At 36.3% G+C, this 13,449-nt stretch overlaps 1 protein-coding gene across 5 annotated transcripts in view; it reads right to left on the reverse strand.

Annotated features, from left to right (window-relative positions):
• The window catches only part of HERC2 (HECT and RLD domain containing E3 ubiquitin protein ligase 2), a 289,146-nt gene that overhangs the window by 64,933 nt on the left and 210,764 nt on the right, over positions 1–13,449 (reverse strand). For all 5 annotated transcript variants that reach the window (XR_003969350.1, XM_030317589.1, XM_030317587.1 and 2 more), the window contains 9 exons: positions 11,987–12,098; positions 10,472–10,553; positions 10,222–10,365; positions 8,633–8,723; positions 8,156–8,333; positions 7,888–7,969; positions 7,633–7,804; positions 6,728–6,872; positions 5,792–6,017 (listed from right to left, as the gene is read on the reverse strand). Coding sequence is in view for 4 of the 5 variants with exons in the window: in XM_030317589.1 (XP_030173449.1) it covers positions 5,792–6,017; positions 6,728–6,872; positions 7,633–7,804; positions 7,888–7,969; positions 8,156–8,333; positions 8,633–8,723; positions 10,222–10,365; positions 10,472–10,553; positions 11,987–12,098 (1,232 nt within the window). In the remaining variant the exon portion in view is untranslated. The remainder of the gene's footprint in view (positions 1–5,791; positions 6,018–6,727; positions 6,873–7,632; positions 7,805–7,887; positions 7,970–8,155; positions 8,334–8,632; positions 8,724–10,221; positions 10,366–10,471; positions 10,554–11,986; positions 12,099–13,449) is intronic.

Consider the following 13,449-nt stretch of genomic DNA (forward strand, 5'->3'; position numbering starts at 1 on the left):
AGCACTTGCTCCCATCAGCCACACAGGAAGACCCCATGATTCACTGGGCACTAAGTAGAGTATTCAGAAGGATCTTGTCTCAGCGGTGGAGAATAATCAGCCCCAGACTAATAAGAGGTCTGAAGCCACTAAACAAATCCAAAACCCAGACCCAAAAGGAAGAAAGTGTTTCAGAGTAACCTAACTGTATCTAACTAAGCTCAGGAAGACTTACAGACATACAAAAATCTCTAGCAACATCCAAAGTAAAGTTCACAATGTACAGTATCTAACTAAAAGTTACCAGGCAGGCAGGAAGACAGGAAAATACTACCCAATTCATAAATATTAAGAAAAATCAATGGATCTAAATAACCCAGAACTGACACAAATGTCAGAACCAGCAGACATGGAAATTAAAACTCTTATTATACCTATATTATGTATGTTCAAAAGGGGAAATGGAAATATGAAAGATATAAAAACACTCAAATCAAATTTCTAGAAAGGAAACTACAATGTCTGAGATTAAAATAGTTTGGTGACATAATCAGCACATTAGAAAATGAAAACTAGTGAATTTGAAGACATAGCAATGGAAGCTATGCAAAATGAAACTGAGGAGAAAAGAAAGCAAAAAATGAACAGAGCATCAATTACCTATGGGACAATTTCAAGAGACCTAATACATAGAGAACCAGAGTTCCCAAAAGAGGAGAAAGAGAAAGGTACAGAAAAAACAATTTTTTGAAGAAAAAAAAAATCTGAAAAATTTCCAGATTTGATGAAAATTATAAACCCAAAAATCCAAGAAGTACAAGCACAAGATCCATGAAGATAACTGTACCAAGACACATTGTAGTCAAATTGCTCAAAACCAGGGGGATAAAGAGAAAGTCTCAAAACTGTGTGAGAAGAAAGACACATTATGTACAGAACAACAAAGATAAGAATAACAGCAAATTCCCAATGAAAACAATGCAAGCTAGAAGACACTGGGTCTTCTTTAAAAAACTAAAAGAAAAAACTGTCAACCTATAATTCTATACCCAGCTAAAATAAATTGCAAAAATGAAGCAAAATAATGACTAGTTCAGACATTAAGAGCTGACAGGAAAAATCCCCAGCACATCTACACCATAAAACATAAAAAGGGAAGTCCTTCAAGTAGAAGGAAAATAATGCCAGATGGAAACATGGTTTTCCACAAAGGGATGAAGAACCCTGAAAATGGCAACTACATGAGTAAATATAGAGGCATTCTTCTCTTATTATTTAAAACATTTGAATTGATAACCTAATGTTTAAAGTAAATTAATTTTAGGGCCACCTGGGTGGCTCAGTCAGTTAAGCATACAACTTTGGCTCAGGTCATGATCTTGTGGTTAGTGAGTTCAAGTCCTGCTTGACTGTCAAGCTGTGCTGACAGCTCGGAGCCTGAAGACTGCTTCAGATTCTGTGTCTCCCTCTATCTCTGCCCCTCCCCTGCTCATGCTCTTGTCTCTCTCTCTCTCTCTCTCTCTCTCTCTTAAAAATAAAATAAACATAAGAAGATTTTTTTAATAAAGAAAATTAATTTTAGATGCTGTGATGTTTACAACCTACACAGAAATATGACAACAATAGCACAAAGTCTGGGAGGGAAGCAATAGAATATACTGTTATATAACTCATATACTATATGTGAAATAGTGTAACATCTAAAGATAGACTATAATAAGTTAAAGGTGTATAATATACATTCTAAAACAATCAGTAAAATAGCATAGTATGTTAGCACTCCTAGAATACAAAGGAGAAAAAATATAAAACATAATTTAATGGAAGGCAAAAAGAAAACAATGAACAGTGAGGACTGATTAAAAAAAAACAGGATGATAGATTTAAAACAAATACATTAATCATATTGAATGTAATTGGACTAAACACCCCCAGTTAGAGGTTGTCAGCAAAAATTTTAAAAAGCAAAATTCAACTGTATGTTGCCTAAAGGGAAGTTTCTTTTATTTTTTAAAATATTTTGTAATGTTTATTTATTTTGAGAGAGAGAGAAACAGAGCATGAGTGGGGGAGGGGCAGAGAGGGAGACAAAGAATCTGAAGCAGGCTCCAGACTCTAAGCTGTCAGTACAGGGCCCAACATGGGGCTCAAACCCATGAACCATGAGATCATGACCTTAGCCAAAGTTGGATGCTTAACTGACTGAGCCACCCAAGCACCCCAAGGAAACTTCTTTTAATATAAAGACACAATACGTTAAAAGGAAAACGATGAAAAAGATATAGTATGTCACAGTGCATGGAATAGCATGGTTATATACTATACAGCACTGATCAAAGAAAGCTGGAGTGGCTATATTAATATGGGACAAATTAGATTTTAAAAACAAAAAACTTCAAAGCAAAGGGATAAAAAGGATAACTGACAGAATGATTACAAAGTCAAATAATTAAGGAGAGAAACGTAAATGGCTCCATATGAAAAGCAGGAAGATCCTAAATCAATGACCTAAGCTTCTAATATAAGAAATTAGAACAAATTAAATCAAAAGAAAAAGAAACAAATTAACAAGATTAGAGCACACATCACTAAAACAGAAAACAGAAAAACAACAGAGAACAATCAAGGAAACTATAAATTTGTTATTTGAAAAAAATTAGTAAAATTGATAAACCTCTAGACAAACTGGAAAGAGAAGATACAGTCACCAATATAAGGAATGAAAGAAATGGCATTACTACAGATTCCACAAATATTAAAAGGAAAATAAGCCAATACTGCCAATAAATTCAACAACTTACATGAAAGGACAACTTCCATCAAAGACATAAATCTTACTAGAAAAGAAAGAGATAACCTTGTATCCCTTAAAGGAATTAAATTTGTGGTTAAAAGACAGAAAGAAACCCCACAAAGAAAACACTAGGCCCATATGGCTTCACTAATGAATTCTATTGAAAGAGTACCAATTATACACAAATTTAAAAGGAAAATGAAAAGCAGGGAACATTTACCACTTCATTCTATGAGGTCAGCATTACCCTGACCCTGATACCAAAACCAGAGACATTATTTGAGAATTACAGACCACTATCTACCACGAACAAAGAGGAAAAGGTTCTTAAAAATTTTTTTAGCAAACTGAATCTAACAAAGAATAACCCATAAGTCAAAACAAAGTCTAAAAGGGAATTTTTAAAATACATAAAAGTGAATAAGAAAAAACAACATATCAAAATTTGTGAGCTATAGCTAAAAAGCAGTGCTGAAAGGAAAATTTATACTATTAAAAGTTTACATTAGGAAAAATAAAAGGTCTCAAATCAATGAGATGATCAAGAAACTAGACAAAAAATAAACATAAAGCAAGCATAAAGAAAGAACTAATGAAGATGAGGACAGCTAAAAGCAGATAAACAACAGAGAAAAATTTTAAAAACCAAAAAGCTGCAAAACCAAGGGGGGGGTTATCCCAGATATGGAAGACAGACTCAAACACCTGTATGTGAATATTCATGCAGGTTTTATTTGTAATAGCCTAAAACTAGAAATAATCCAAATGTCCTTCAGAGTGTGAATAGTTAAAACATAGAAGAGTACTCAGTGATAAAAAGGAATGGATTACTGAAACATGCAACAACATGGATGACTCTCCAGAGTACTGTGCTGATGGGAAAGGGCAATGTCAAAATGTAACAACATAATGTGACATGAAAAGAGCTGTAAGTTAAACAGACCCACATGGAACCCCTGATTAATATAAATTGGAAAAGATAAGACTACAGTCAAGCCCCAGTTTCATCTATGTCAGAAAAGGAAACAGCAAACAGGAAGGCTCAGGATCTTGCCCCAGTTTATACAGCTAATAAATAGTGAAGCCAGAAGACCACATTTCAGATAATTATAAAAGCCGATGATGATGCTGGAGACTGAATGTCCCCTCATGAGTGACAGAGGAGAAAAAAATACATTTCTATTAGAATAAAGAAAGATAAAGTTGCCTTAAAAAAAATCAATTGTATTTCTATATATTAGAAAGTGCCAACTTGAGTATTTCTAGATAATACACAAGGAACAAAAATAATTTTCAAATGTCACTTATAACAGTATGAACAATATAAAATACTCCGGGATAAATACGACAAAGACTTATAAAGTAAAACTATAAAATATTGCTGAGAAAAATTAAAGACCTCAAAAAATGCAAAGAAATGCTACATCCATGGATTGGAAGATTCAATATTACGAAGATGTCTGAACTGATCCATAGTCAATGCAATCAAAATTCCAAGAAGGCTATTTCATAAAAACTGACAAGCTGATTCTAATACTCAAAACAGCATCTGAGAAAGAACAAAGCTAAAGAATTACCACAGCCCGAATGTGGGTCTTTTATAAAGTTATAGTAATCAAAACAATGTGGTATTAGCATCAAAACACAAAAATAAGTCAATAAAACTGAGCATCCAGAAATAGATCCACACATACACAGACAAATGATTTTTGACAAAGGTGCAAAAGACAATTCAACGGAGAAAGAATAGTTTTTTCAATATATGCAACTGAAACAACTGGGTATTCACACACATGCCTCCAAAACAGAATTTCAATGCACATCTCATACAATATATAAAATTTAACTCAAGATCAAGCATAGACCTAAATATCTACAACTAAAGATCTTACATAACACAGGAAATAAATCTTATGACCTTGAGTACACAAAGGTTTTTTTAGATATAACACCCAGAGTATGAACCATTTAAAAAAAATTGGATCAAATAGATTTTATCAAAATTAATAATTTCTGCTCTTTAAAATTGACCTGAAGAGAATGAGAAGATAAGCCATATTTCAAGAAAATATGTGCGAGTCACGTATCTGACAAAAGACTTGGATCCAGAATATATAAAGAACATTCAAAACTCAATCATAAGAAAACAACCTAGTTTTAACTACAGTAAAGATAGGAATAGACACTACAACAAAACATATATTTGGATAGTAAATAAACATGATGCTTAACATCATTAGTCATCAGTGAAATGCAAAGTAAAACCACAATGAGATACCACTACATATCTACACAAATCTAGGCTAAAATTATAAAGACTGACCAAACCAAGTGTAGACAAAAATATGGAGGTGGTATTATTATCACCACAGGTGATAAATAACTAATTACAGTATATCCATAAGTGAAATATTACTCAACAATAAAAAGGAAAGAATTACTGATACATACAACATGGAAGAATCTCAAAATAATTATGCCGAGTGAAAAAAGTGAGATTTGAAAAGTATATACTGTACGATTCCATTTATATAAAACTCTAAAAAATGCAAATCTATATATAGTGTCAGAAGACAAGTCAGGAGTTGTGGGAGGAAGGGAACTTGAGAAGGGGCACAAAAGATACATCTGTGTTCACTTATCTTGACTCAGTGATGCTTTCACAGGCACAAACATGTCAATTACACTTTAAATATGTACAGTTTGTTGATTATACCTGAATAGAGCTGTTGAAAATACCAAGTAGCCCAGCACAGTGCTTACATATGTCAAGCAGTTATTATACAGCACTGTCAGAGTGGACCTGATCATAATATAAGAATCAGCATCAGTACTTCCTTTTAAAATTTTCATTCCAGCATGCAAAAATCAGAGTACCGTGATTATTTTGTGATCTTGGTTCAGAATGCAGTTAACACAGTGCTACAACCTCTAATCTGGTGGTCTTATTAAATATTCTATCTAGAATGTTGCTGTACCATACAGAAGGATCTCATACTAAAAACAATTCTGTGTTACCTAAATATGAAGCACCTAAAGGGTCTCTTGCAGTCTGAAAGAGAACAGGCTCGTGGACAGAGGGTGTTGCCACATCAACGGTAGTCCATGCCACACTGTGTGAAGACCCACAAGCCACTCGTGTGATCTTCTGGCCTTCTAAGCCTTGCACAAGTGTGGGCTTTCTATTAACCGTGGTCGTACCATTGCCCTGTTGGCCATGGTCATTATCCCCCCAAGCATAAACCTGTTACAGGGAACAAAAACAGAATTTTTCAACATTTCGAACATTTTCTCTAAAATTACTTCAAAATTCTTTCTAATGACTATCAATAAGTATCTACTTAATATCAATCCAATGAATTCATCTATTTGGCTTTGTTTTAGGAAGCAGGGAGATTCTCCTCTTCATTAAGGTTCAATACTTATTTTTTTCCTTTATTTTGCAAAGAAAAATGATCAAAAACAGTATTTTCACTTTTCCAGTAATTCACTTCTTGGCTTTACAGAACTAGAAGGAATAATTAATTTTAAGTCATTTTGTTTTAAAAACAGTGTGCTAATTTGTTGTCATAAATGATTTTTTAAAATATAACATTCATGAGCCTGTCATGGAGGAGTAATACTTGTCATGAATGACTTTATTTCTAAAATGATGTATGTATATCTCTCCATCAGCTATCAAGTTCTAAAGTGAAACACTGCTAACATCTCAGCAGTAGGAGCACCTTCCATGACAATAATCTTTTCTCATTTACAGGTGGATTTTAGAGCAGGAAAACCCACTACTTTGTAATACATGTTAGTCAACAACTCTTTACTGGGTGCCCTGCCATGCTTACAACTGGACAGATACACACAGGAACAAAATGGGCACAGCCCATTAGTTCTTCATCATTTCATTTCATTTCATCGTAAGTTACACTTTTGATACAAGGACCTGTCACCTCAGCTTACCTGCCCTGCGTCTGTGACGGCTAGGCAGTGCAGGGCCCCGACGGCCACATGCACAATCTTCTTCCCTCTCAGCCCTTCCACCACCTGCGGCTTCCGCACATGCACATCAGAGCCATGGCCCAACCTGAAGTAATCCCCCTTCCCCCTGCAAGAAAGTCAACAGTGTGCATTTTAATATATGGTTATCATCAGGTAATGTTCCACAGGAAAACACCCATTAAAGCCAACATGTTAACATCAGACTAAGTGCCTAGGGTCTCTGAAATTATGTTATAAAATAGTATATCATTAATTCAAATTAATTCACTAATTCTATAGTAAGATCCTTAACATATATTGTACAACACTTAAGTTACTGATGTAGATTTTACATAAAGAGTTTGAACACATGACAATTTCAAATGCTTCTTAAAAGTCCTCTCAGGTCTAATTCTTCCTCAAGCTGCTGCTGAGTCATAACACTCAAGCAAAGGCCCATCACACTGTCACAAGGTCAGCTGGGTGCCCTACTCCTTTTAAATTTAATAAAATAAGCTTTCACAAGACAGACGTGAACTTTTTCAGGATCAAAGAAATAAAAAATCTGCTTTCTGTCCATTTGATCACTAGGCTTCTGGCATGGTAAGGAAGAAGAAACCCTCTATATAAACTTCATCTAAACAGAAAAGACAAGCTGGGCTAAAAATTCTCTAGTGTTCTTTCCCAAATGACCGAGTTACAATGAGAAATTTATTATTATAATATTGTCATTAATCCTAAGTCAAAATAAATAAAAGAACAAAGATGCCTGGATAAGTAAGAAAATGAAGAGTTAACCATCCCTCCAGGGTAGGCATGGGGTACAGGGTCCCACCACTGTCTACATGGACACGGACACATTGATGGGTGACAGGGAGTTTACGTACCAAGTCCATACCACTCCTGACTTGGTGAGAGCCAAGGAGAACTGAGCTCCACACTCAATCTGGCACACACCCTGTCCATTCAGTCTCTCAATGTTCTGGGGAATGTTACAGCCTTCACTTCCTCCTCGGCCCAATTTTCCGAAGTCACCATCACCCCAGGAAAATACCAAACCTAGGTTCAAAAAATATGTACTTCAGGCCAGCATTCATGATGTTCCTACCCACCCAGAAACATAGAGTCTGGCAGCAGCTCACCTTCATCAGTCAGAGCCAGGGTCTGTGCATCTCTACTTCCACATGCAACCTGGATTACTCTGTGACCAAGAAGGACTTTGACCTACTCAATTACAAATTTAAAAACAGAATCAAGCACAGGCACTGAAAAAACAAGGGAAATTTTTTCCACAGACTGAAAGCCAATAATGCACATGTCTTTATGAACTTTCCTAGACTCGAAGCTTATCTTCTCTTGAAATCAGCAGATGGTAAGTTTTCTGTAAGCAACAAAAATGTGTATAATCACCATTTTGGGCTTCAGTTGTGTTGTATTATCCCCATGTCCCAACCGGCCATACTCTCCAAGGCCCCAGGTGTACAGCTCCCCACTGGATGTGAGGGCTGCGCTGTGCGAGCTGCCACAGGCAATATCTCGGATACGCTTGGTTTTCAGGGCCTCTATAAGCCGTGGCTTGTCACAGTTCCTAAAGCAAGATAAAATAATATTCCCCATAATTGATCAAGTCTTTTTAAAGAAGAAAAAAAGGACATCAACACTGATCCACATTTAGTCAAACATCTGTAGATCAACTATCAAACATTAAAACAGATCATGTGAGGCCAAATCACATGCACAGATATTTTTAACAAATAGATATTTTAAGTTCCATTTTCAAAAATGACCTATCCTATTTAATTTTCTGCAAAATAACTACCAAAAGATGTTCACTATTATTATCAGTAACAGTTTCTTACTAGCAAGTAATGAAGAAAATATTCTTACATTCTGCTGAAGTGTCCAAGTTTGCCATCGTCACCTTCACCCCAGGAAAACACCTTCCCATCAACCGTTAAAGCCGTAGCATGCCGGCCACCTGCAACATCCACACAGATATGGGCTGCCAAAGTTGCATTACAAAAAGTTCACAGTGTAATTACTTACTCTGCCTGGCATAGAGTATGTGCTCAATGAATATGTGCTGAATAAATGAGTAGATAGGATCAACAATTCAGGGTGACAAATACATAAAGTAAGTGAACTTTTATTAAACTACAAAGTTGAAATCCTAGAAAGAATTTTACTTGCAATGAAGAAGAAAACAAAACAGTGCCATTTAATAATGGGGTTCCTGTTATGTTAAATATACAAAAGATCAAAATTCAGATGGAAAAAAAGTAGAAATAAGTACATTTGTGATTAGGCAAATTATCAAATGTACTGGCAATTAAGCTTTAGAAAAATGCACACCAACAGTGAAGTTATTTAAGCAAAAACAGTATCATTTACAATTAAGGCACTGTATTCAATCTTCATGCTCATGCTCTTCCCCAGTGTGGACCACTGTCCCAGTCCATCCACTCTGCCCCATGATTGAACAGCACTATCTTTACTGGCATTTTCTCTCACCTGCGTACCTGCCAACTCCTGAGATCCCAGTCCCCCACAACATTCATTCTGCCCTATTCTTTACCAACAGAACCCACAGCAAGGAGAGTAACAATACACTCAGCTAAAAAGTATACTTCCCAGACTCCCTTGTCCAGAGAAGATGGTGACAGAGACATGACAGAAGTGAGCAAGGCTTCCTGAAAACTGCTTTAGAGGGAATGAGTGGGCTGGAGGAAACACCTGTCTGTGCTCACCTAGGAGAGCTGCATGGCCATCTATCAAGGATGGACAGAAAGAGCGAGCCTGTGCTTATGCTCCTCGTGGGCACTCAGCTACCATAATGGCCCTGGACCCCGGCCCCAGACTTTTACAGAGGAGAAAAGTAAAATTCTATCCTGCTCATGCCACTACTGTTTGGACTTGCTTTTATATGGGGCTAAACCCAAACCTATTCAGTGCAGGCATGAACTGAGTTTTGTATCTAATTTAGTTCCATTCCTCAGAGGCCTCACACAGTGCTTTGGAATAATTCTCAGTAAAGGTTCTAAATTGAGGGAGTGGGATTTTTTCAGAGGATCTTTCTTATCACTAGGGTTCACAGACACTTTGAAAATCTGAGGAAAGTTATAGGCTCTTTCCTCACAAAGATATTCAAGCTTATATTTAAGCACAGAACATGATGATTTCAAAGATGTCATGAACCAGTGACCACTGCTTCTAGACTGAAAATGCATACCTTGGAGGGTTAGTCCCCACACGCCTGGAATGCCTACAACTACTGGTCTCTAAAAACCCTTGTGTACCAACAATAAATTCTAGACCACCTGGAGATTTATATTATCCAATTTTTATTCTTAACAATTAAGTAAAACTTGAAAAGGAATGCAAGGATGCCCTCAGGAAAAATATTTAAGGGCCATAGTTATTTACAGAGCATGAGCAAAAGGCTTATCTGCATACAAGTGCCAACTCTGGCCTGGTACCTGAATGAACGGCCACCTTCTTGACCACGTAACTGCTAAGAGCTGTAATCTGCCGAGGGATGGGCACAGTCCCACTAGAGATGCCCAGCCCCAGCCGGCCATTTGTGGCTTCTCCACAGGCATATACCTTCCCTTCCACAGTCACTGCAAAGAACAAGAAGGAGGATAGGACTCACTTTTCACAACATAACAACTATGTTTTTAGTGCTAAGCATAATTTAAAAATTTTTTAGTGTAAGAATAATCATACCTGCAAACAAACTTTTAGAACCACCAGCCACCTGTACTACATTCAAAGCAGATAGTGTCTCCGAGAATGAAGGAACTTTTATCTAGAACAGGATTTGTTGTTAAGCAAAAGAAGGAAAAAAACAATTTTATTTACACGTTTAAAATTACATGTAAACTTTGTAATTTGGATGGTTATATTAACCAAAGATGTTCTTTTCTCTAAGAGATTCAGTACAGTATTCTAAAGATGAAATGATATGCTGAGATCTACTTTAAACAGGGGTGGAGCTGTAAAATAAATAAAGACAAAAACCATGACCCTCTACTGTTAACGGTTGAAGCTGGACAGGAACATGAGGGCTCAGGTCCCTATTCTTTCTACCTGCTATGTCTGAACAGCTCCACAATAAAAGGTGAAAAATAAAATATATATAATGTAAAGATGTAACCCAGCATCTGGTAAACATTTTATTTCATGTCACTTCCTGCTCATTCTTATTGATTCTGACATCTCTCAGAAATTATGTGCTTCAATTTCCCATTGGTATGGGTATGACTTAATTTAAAATTCTTAAAGACTTTATCTTTATAATTCCCCAAAATTATCAGATAATCACTACTCCAGCACCAGAAAGAATCTTCATCATAACCATGGAATGCCAAATCTATGCTTCACGTGCAAACTCCAACAAATCCTCTATACAGCCCCACACCATTACAACTGAGACTCCCAGAGCTTACTGCCCCCTGCCCACCTCCAAATGGAGCCTTGGGGCTTTAAAACACAAACTGATTCAAGGATGTTCAAATAAAGATGAAAATTTGTTGTATTTGAAAGGGGAGATTTAAAATGAGTTCTAACTTTATCAGCTTCTCAACAATGCAAGTTAATAAGGGATCTTATGATGGGTGAAGTCTCACAGAATACTGAAAGGCAGAGACACTCATCGGAAGGGAAACTATTTCCAGGCACTAAATTTCGAGTAATTTGTTTTGTGGCTCCTTGGGTAAGAGACACTAAGTAACATAACAGATGCTGAATTCAACCCTAGTTCAAATGCATCATTTGTTGTACCTAGTCTTTAAATGACGTCTTGCTCATCTTTATGCTACTATGGCATTTTTTACACATTATTTTGTTCATGGTTAGCGAAAATGTTTATTGTACTGAAGGCAAAATATAATTACAGTCTATAATTTTCATCTGTTTGTCAAATCTTTCCAAAAGTATATTTTCTAGTTTATAAAACAGCAATAATACCACCACATCTGAAGTGCACTATTTTCTAAGGACAGAGGCTTTAATAGAAACTAAATCTGATAATGTCTGCAAGTTCATATCAAGAATTTCTTTAGAAAAGCCAATTTACACAACAACTTATAGAAGGTAAACCATCATAAAAACCTCCAAAGAGGTCTGATTATTTTTGAGCCTCTCTGGGACAAAGGCACCAGCAAAGATCCTCCTCGATCATGTAATGACAGGTGATGACAGGTGAGTGTCAGGTGAGGAACTTCAGGCAGAGAGGGATACCTTAGAGCCCTTCAGGCCGCCCAGCTGGTCCTTGTCATTCAGTCCCCACACAAACACTTTGGTTCTTATTGTAGCCGCTGATTCCAGCCCTGCAGCCTTCTTTCTAATAAGGCTAACCAAACAAAAAAGACAGAAATAGAAGTCATTTAATATAAAAAATTTTTTTAAACAAAAAGGAAAGCAACCTCAAGCAAGCAAAGTTTGCTGGTTATTATCAGAAACTCTTAATAAAAGTTTTGTTTTAATACAACAAAACCTCAAGTAAATACACAAGTTAGCATTCCAGAGGGTCAAAATTTCTAGATGCCATCATAATACCTTTCAATACTGTAATTTAACTCTAGCCTTGTTTTTGGCGGAGACCTTTCTATGACACACTATGAAGCTCTCTTTCTTCTTACACATCAAGTTGAACAAAACAACTGTTTTACTGTCTCACAGATATACCCGCCCAATGCCTCAATACACAACTACTACAGATGTTAAATTCAGAGAACACTTAATGATTAAATGGCCTCAGCAATCACCACTGGGCCTGGCATTGTGGCAATGTCTGTAAATCTAAATAAACAACTGGTTTATTAAACAATAAACATTTTTCCCCTCAAAGAAGTAATAAAATAGATTTAGCCATATGACTTTTGAGGTACTCTAACACAGATACATGTCCCAAAGCAAAATGTAATTTTTATCCTTCACACCCTCTGCCCTCCACATAGGGCAGCTGGGCTAGAGATCCCCCACCTCCTTGCTCTCCTGAGGGGCCTGCTCTGTACCCCAAGGCTCCTGAAGCAAAGCTCTGGCTACTGGCTCCCACCACCTTGCTCATTAAATCTCCTGACCTGCCCTCAATGGATTGGAAGTTGAATCAATAAAGCACTCCAGTTCTTGAACTCAAGACCACCAAGTAAATGGGACAGTGTTAGATTTTCTTTGTTGTCAGGTAATGCCAGCTACTAAGGAACTGCTTCTTCTGTGTTTAAGGTGTTTGCCTTTTTGTTTGCTTTTGTTCTATTTTTATAAGTGAGGATGGAAAAGTGAAGGCTCGAGACTAGATTCCAGATAAGTAAGATTTTTTTAATACATTATATACTAATGAATATTTACTTTCAGGGATCAAAATATTATGGGTTGGGAATAAAAATGTAGGAAAATTCTTTCATCTGATACCAGGCAAAAGAGAACAAGTAATGTATATTGTAAGTACAGATCTTCCTCCACTTACAATGGTGTTATACCCCAATAAATTCATCATAAATAGAAAATACCATAAGTTGAAATGCATTTTAAAACTGCACCTAACCTATTCAAAAATCATAGCTTAGCCTACCCTACCTTGAACATGCAGAGAACACTTAGTCTACAGTTGGACAAAATAGACAAAGCCTATTTTATAATAAAGTGTTGAGTATCTCATGTAATTTCTTGAATACTGTACTGAAAATGAAAAACAGAATGGTATA

The sequence above is a fragment of the Lynx canadensis genome, chromosome B3 (genome assembly GCF_007474595.2).
Source record: "Lynx canadensis isolate LIC74 chromosome B3, mLynCan4.pri.v2, whole genome shotgun sequence".
Lineage (NCBI taxonomy): Eukaryota > Metazoa > Chordata > Mammalia > Carnivora > Felidae > Lynx > Lynx canadensis.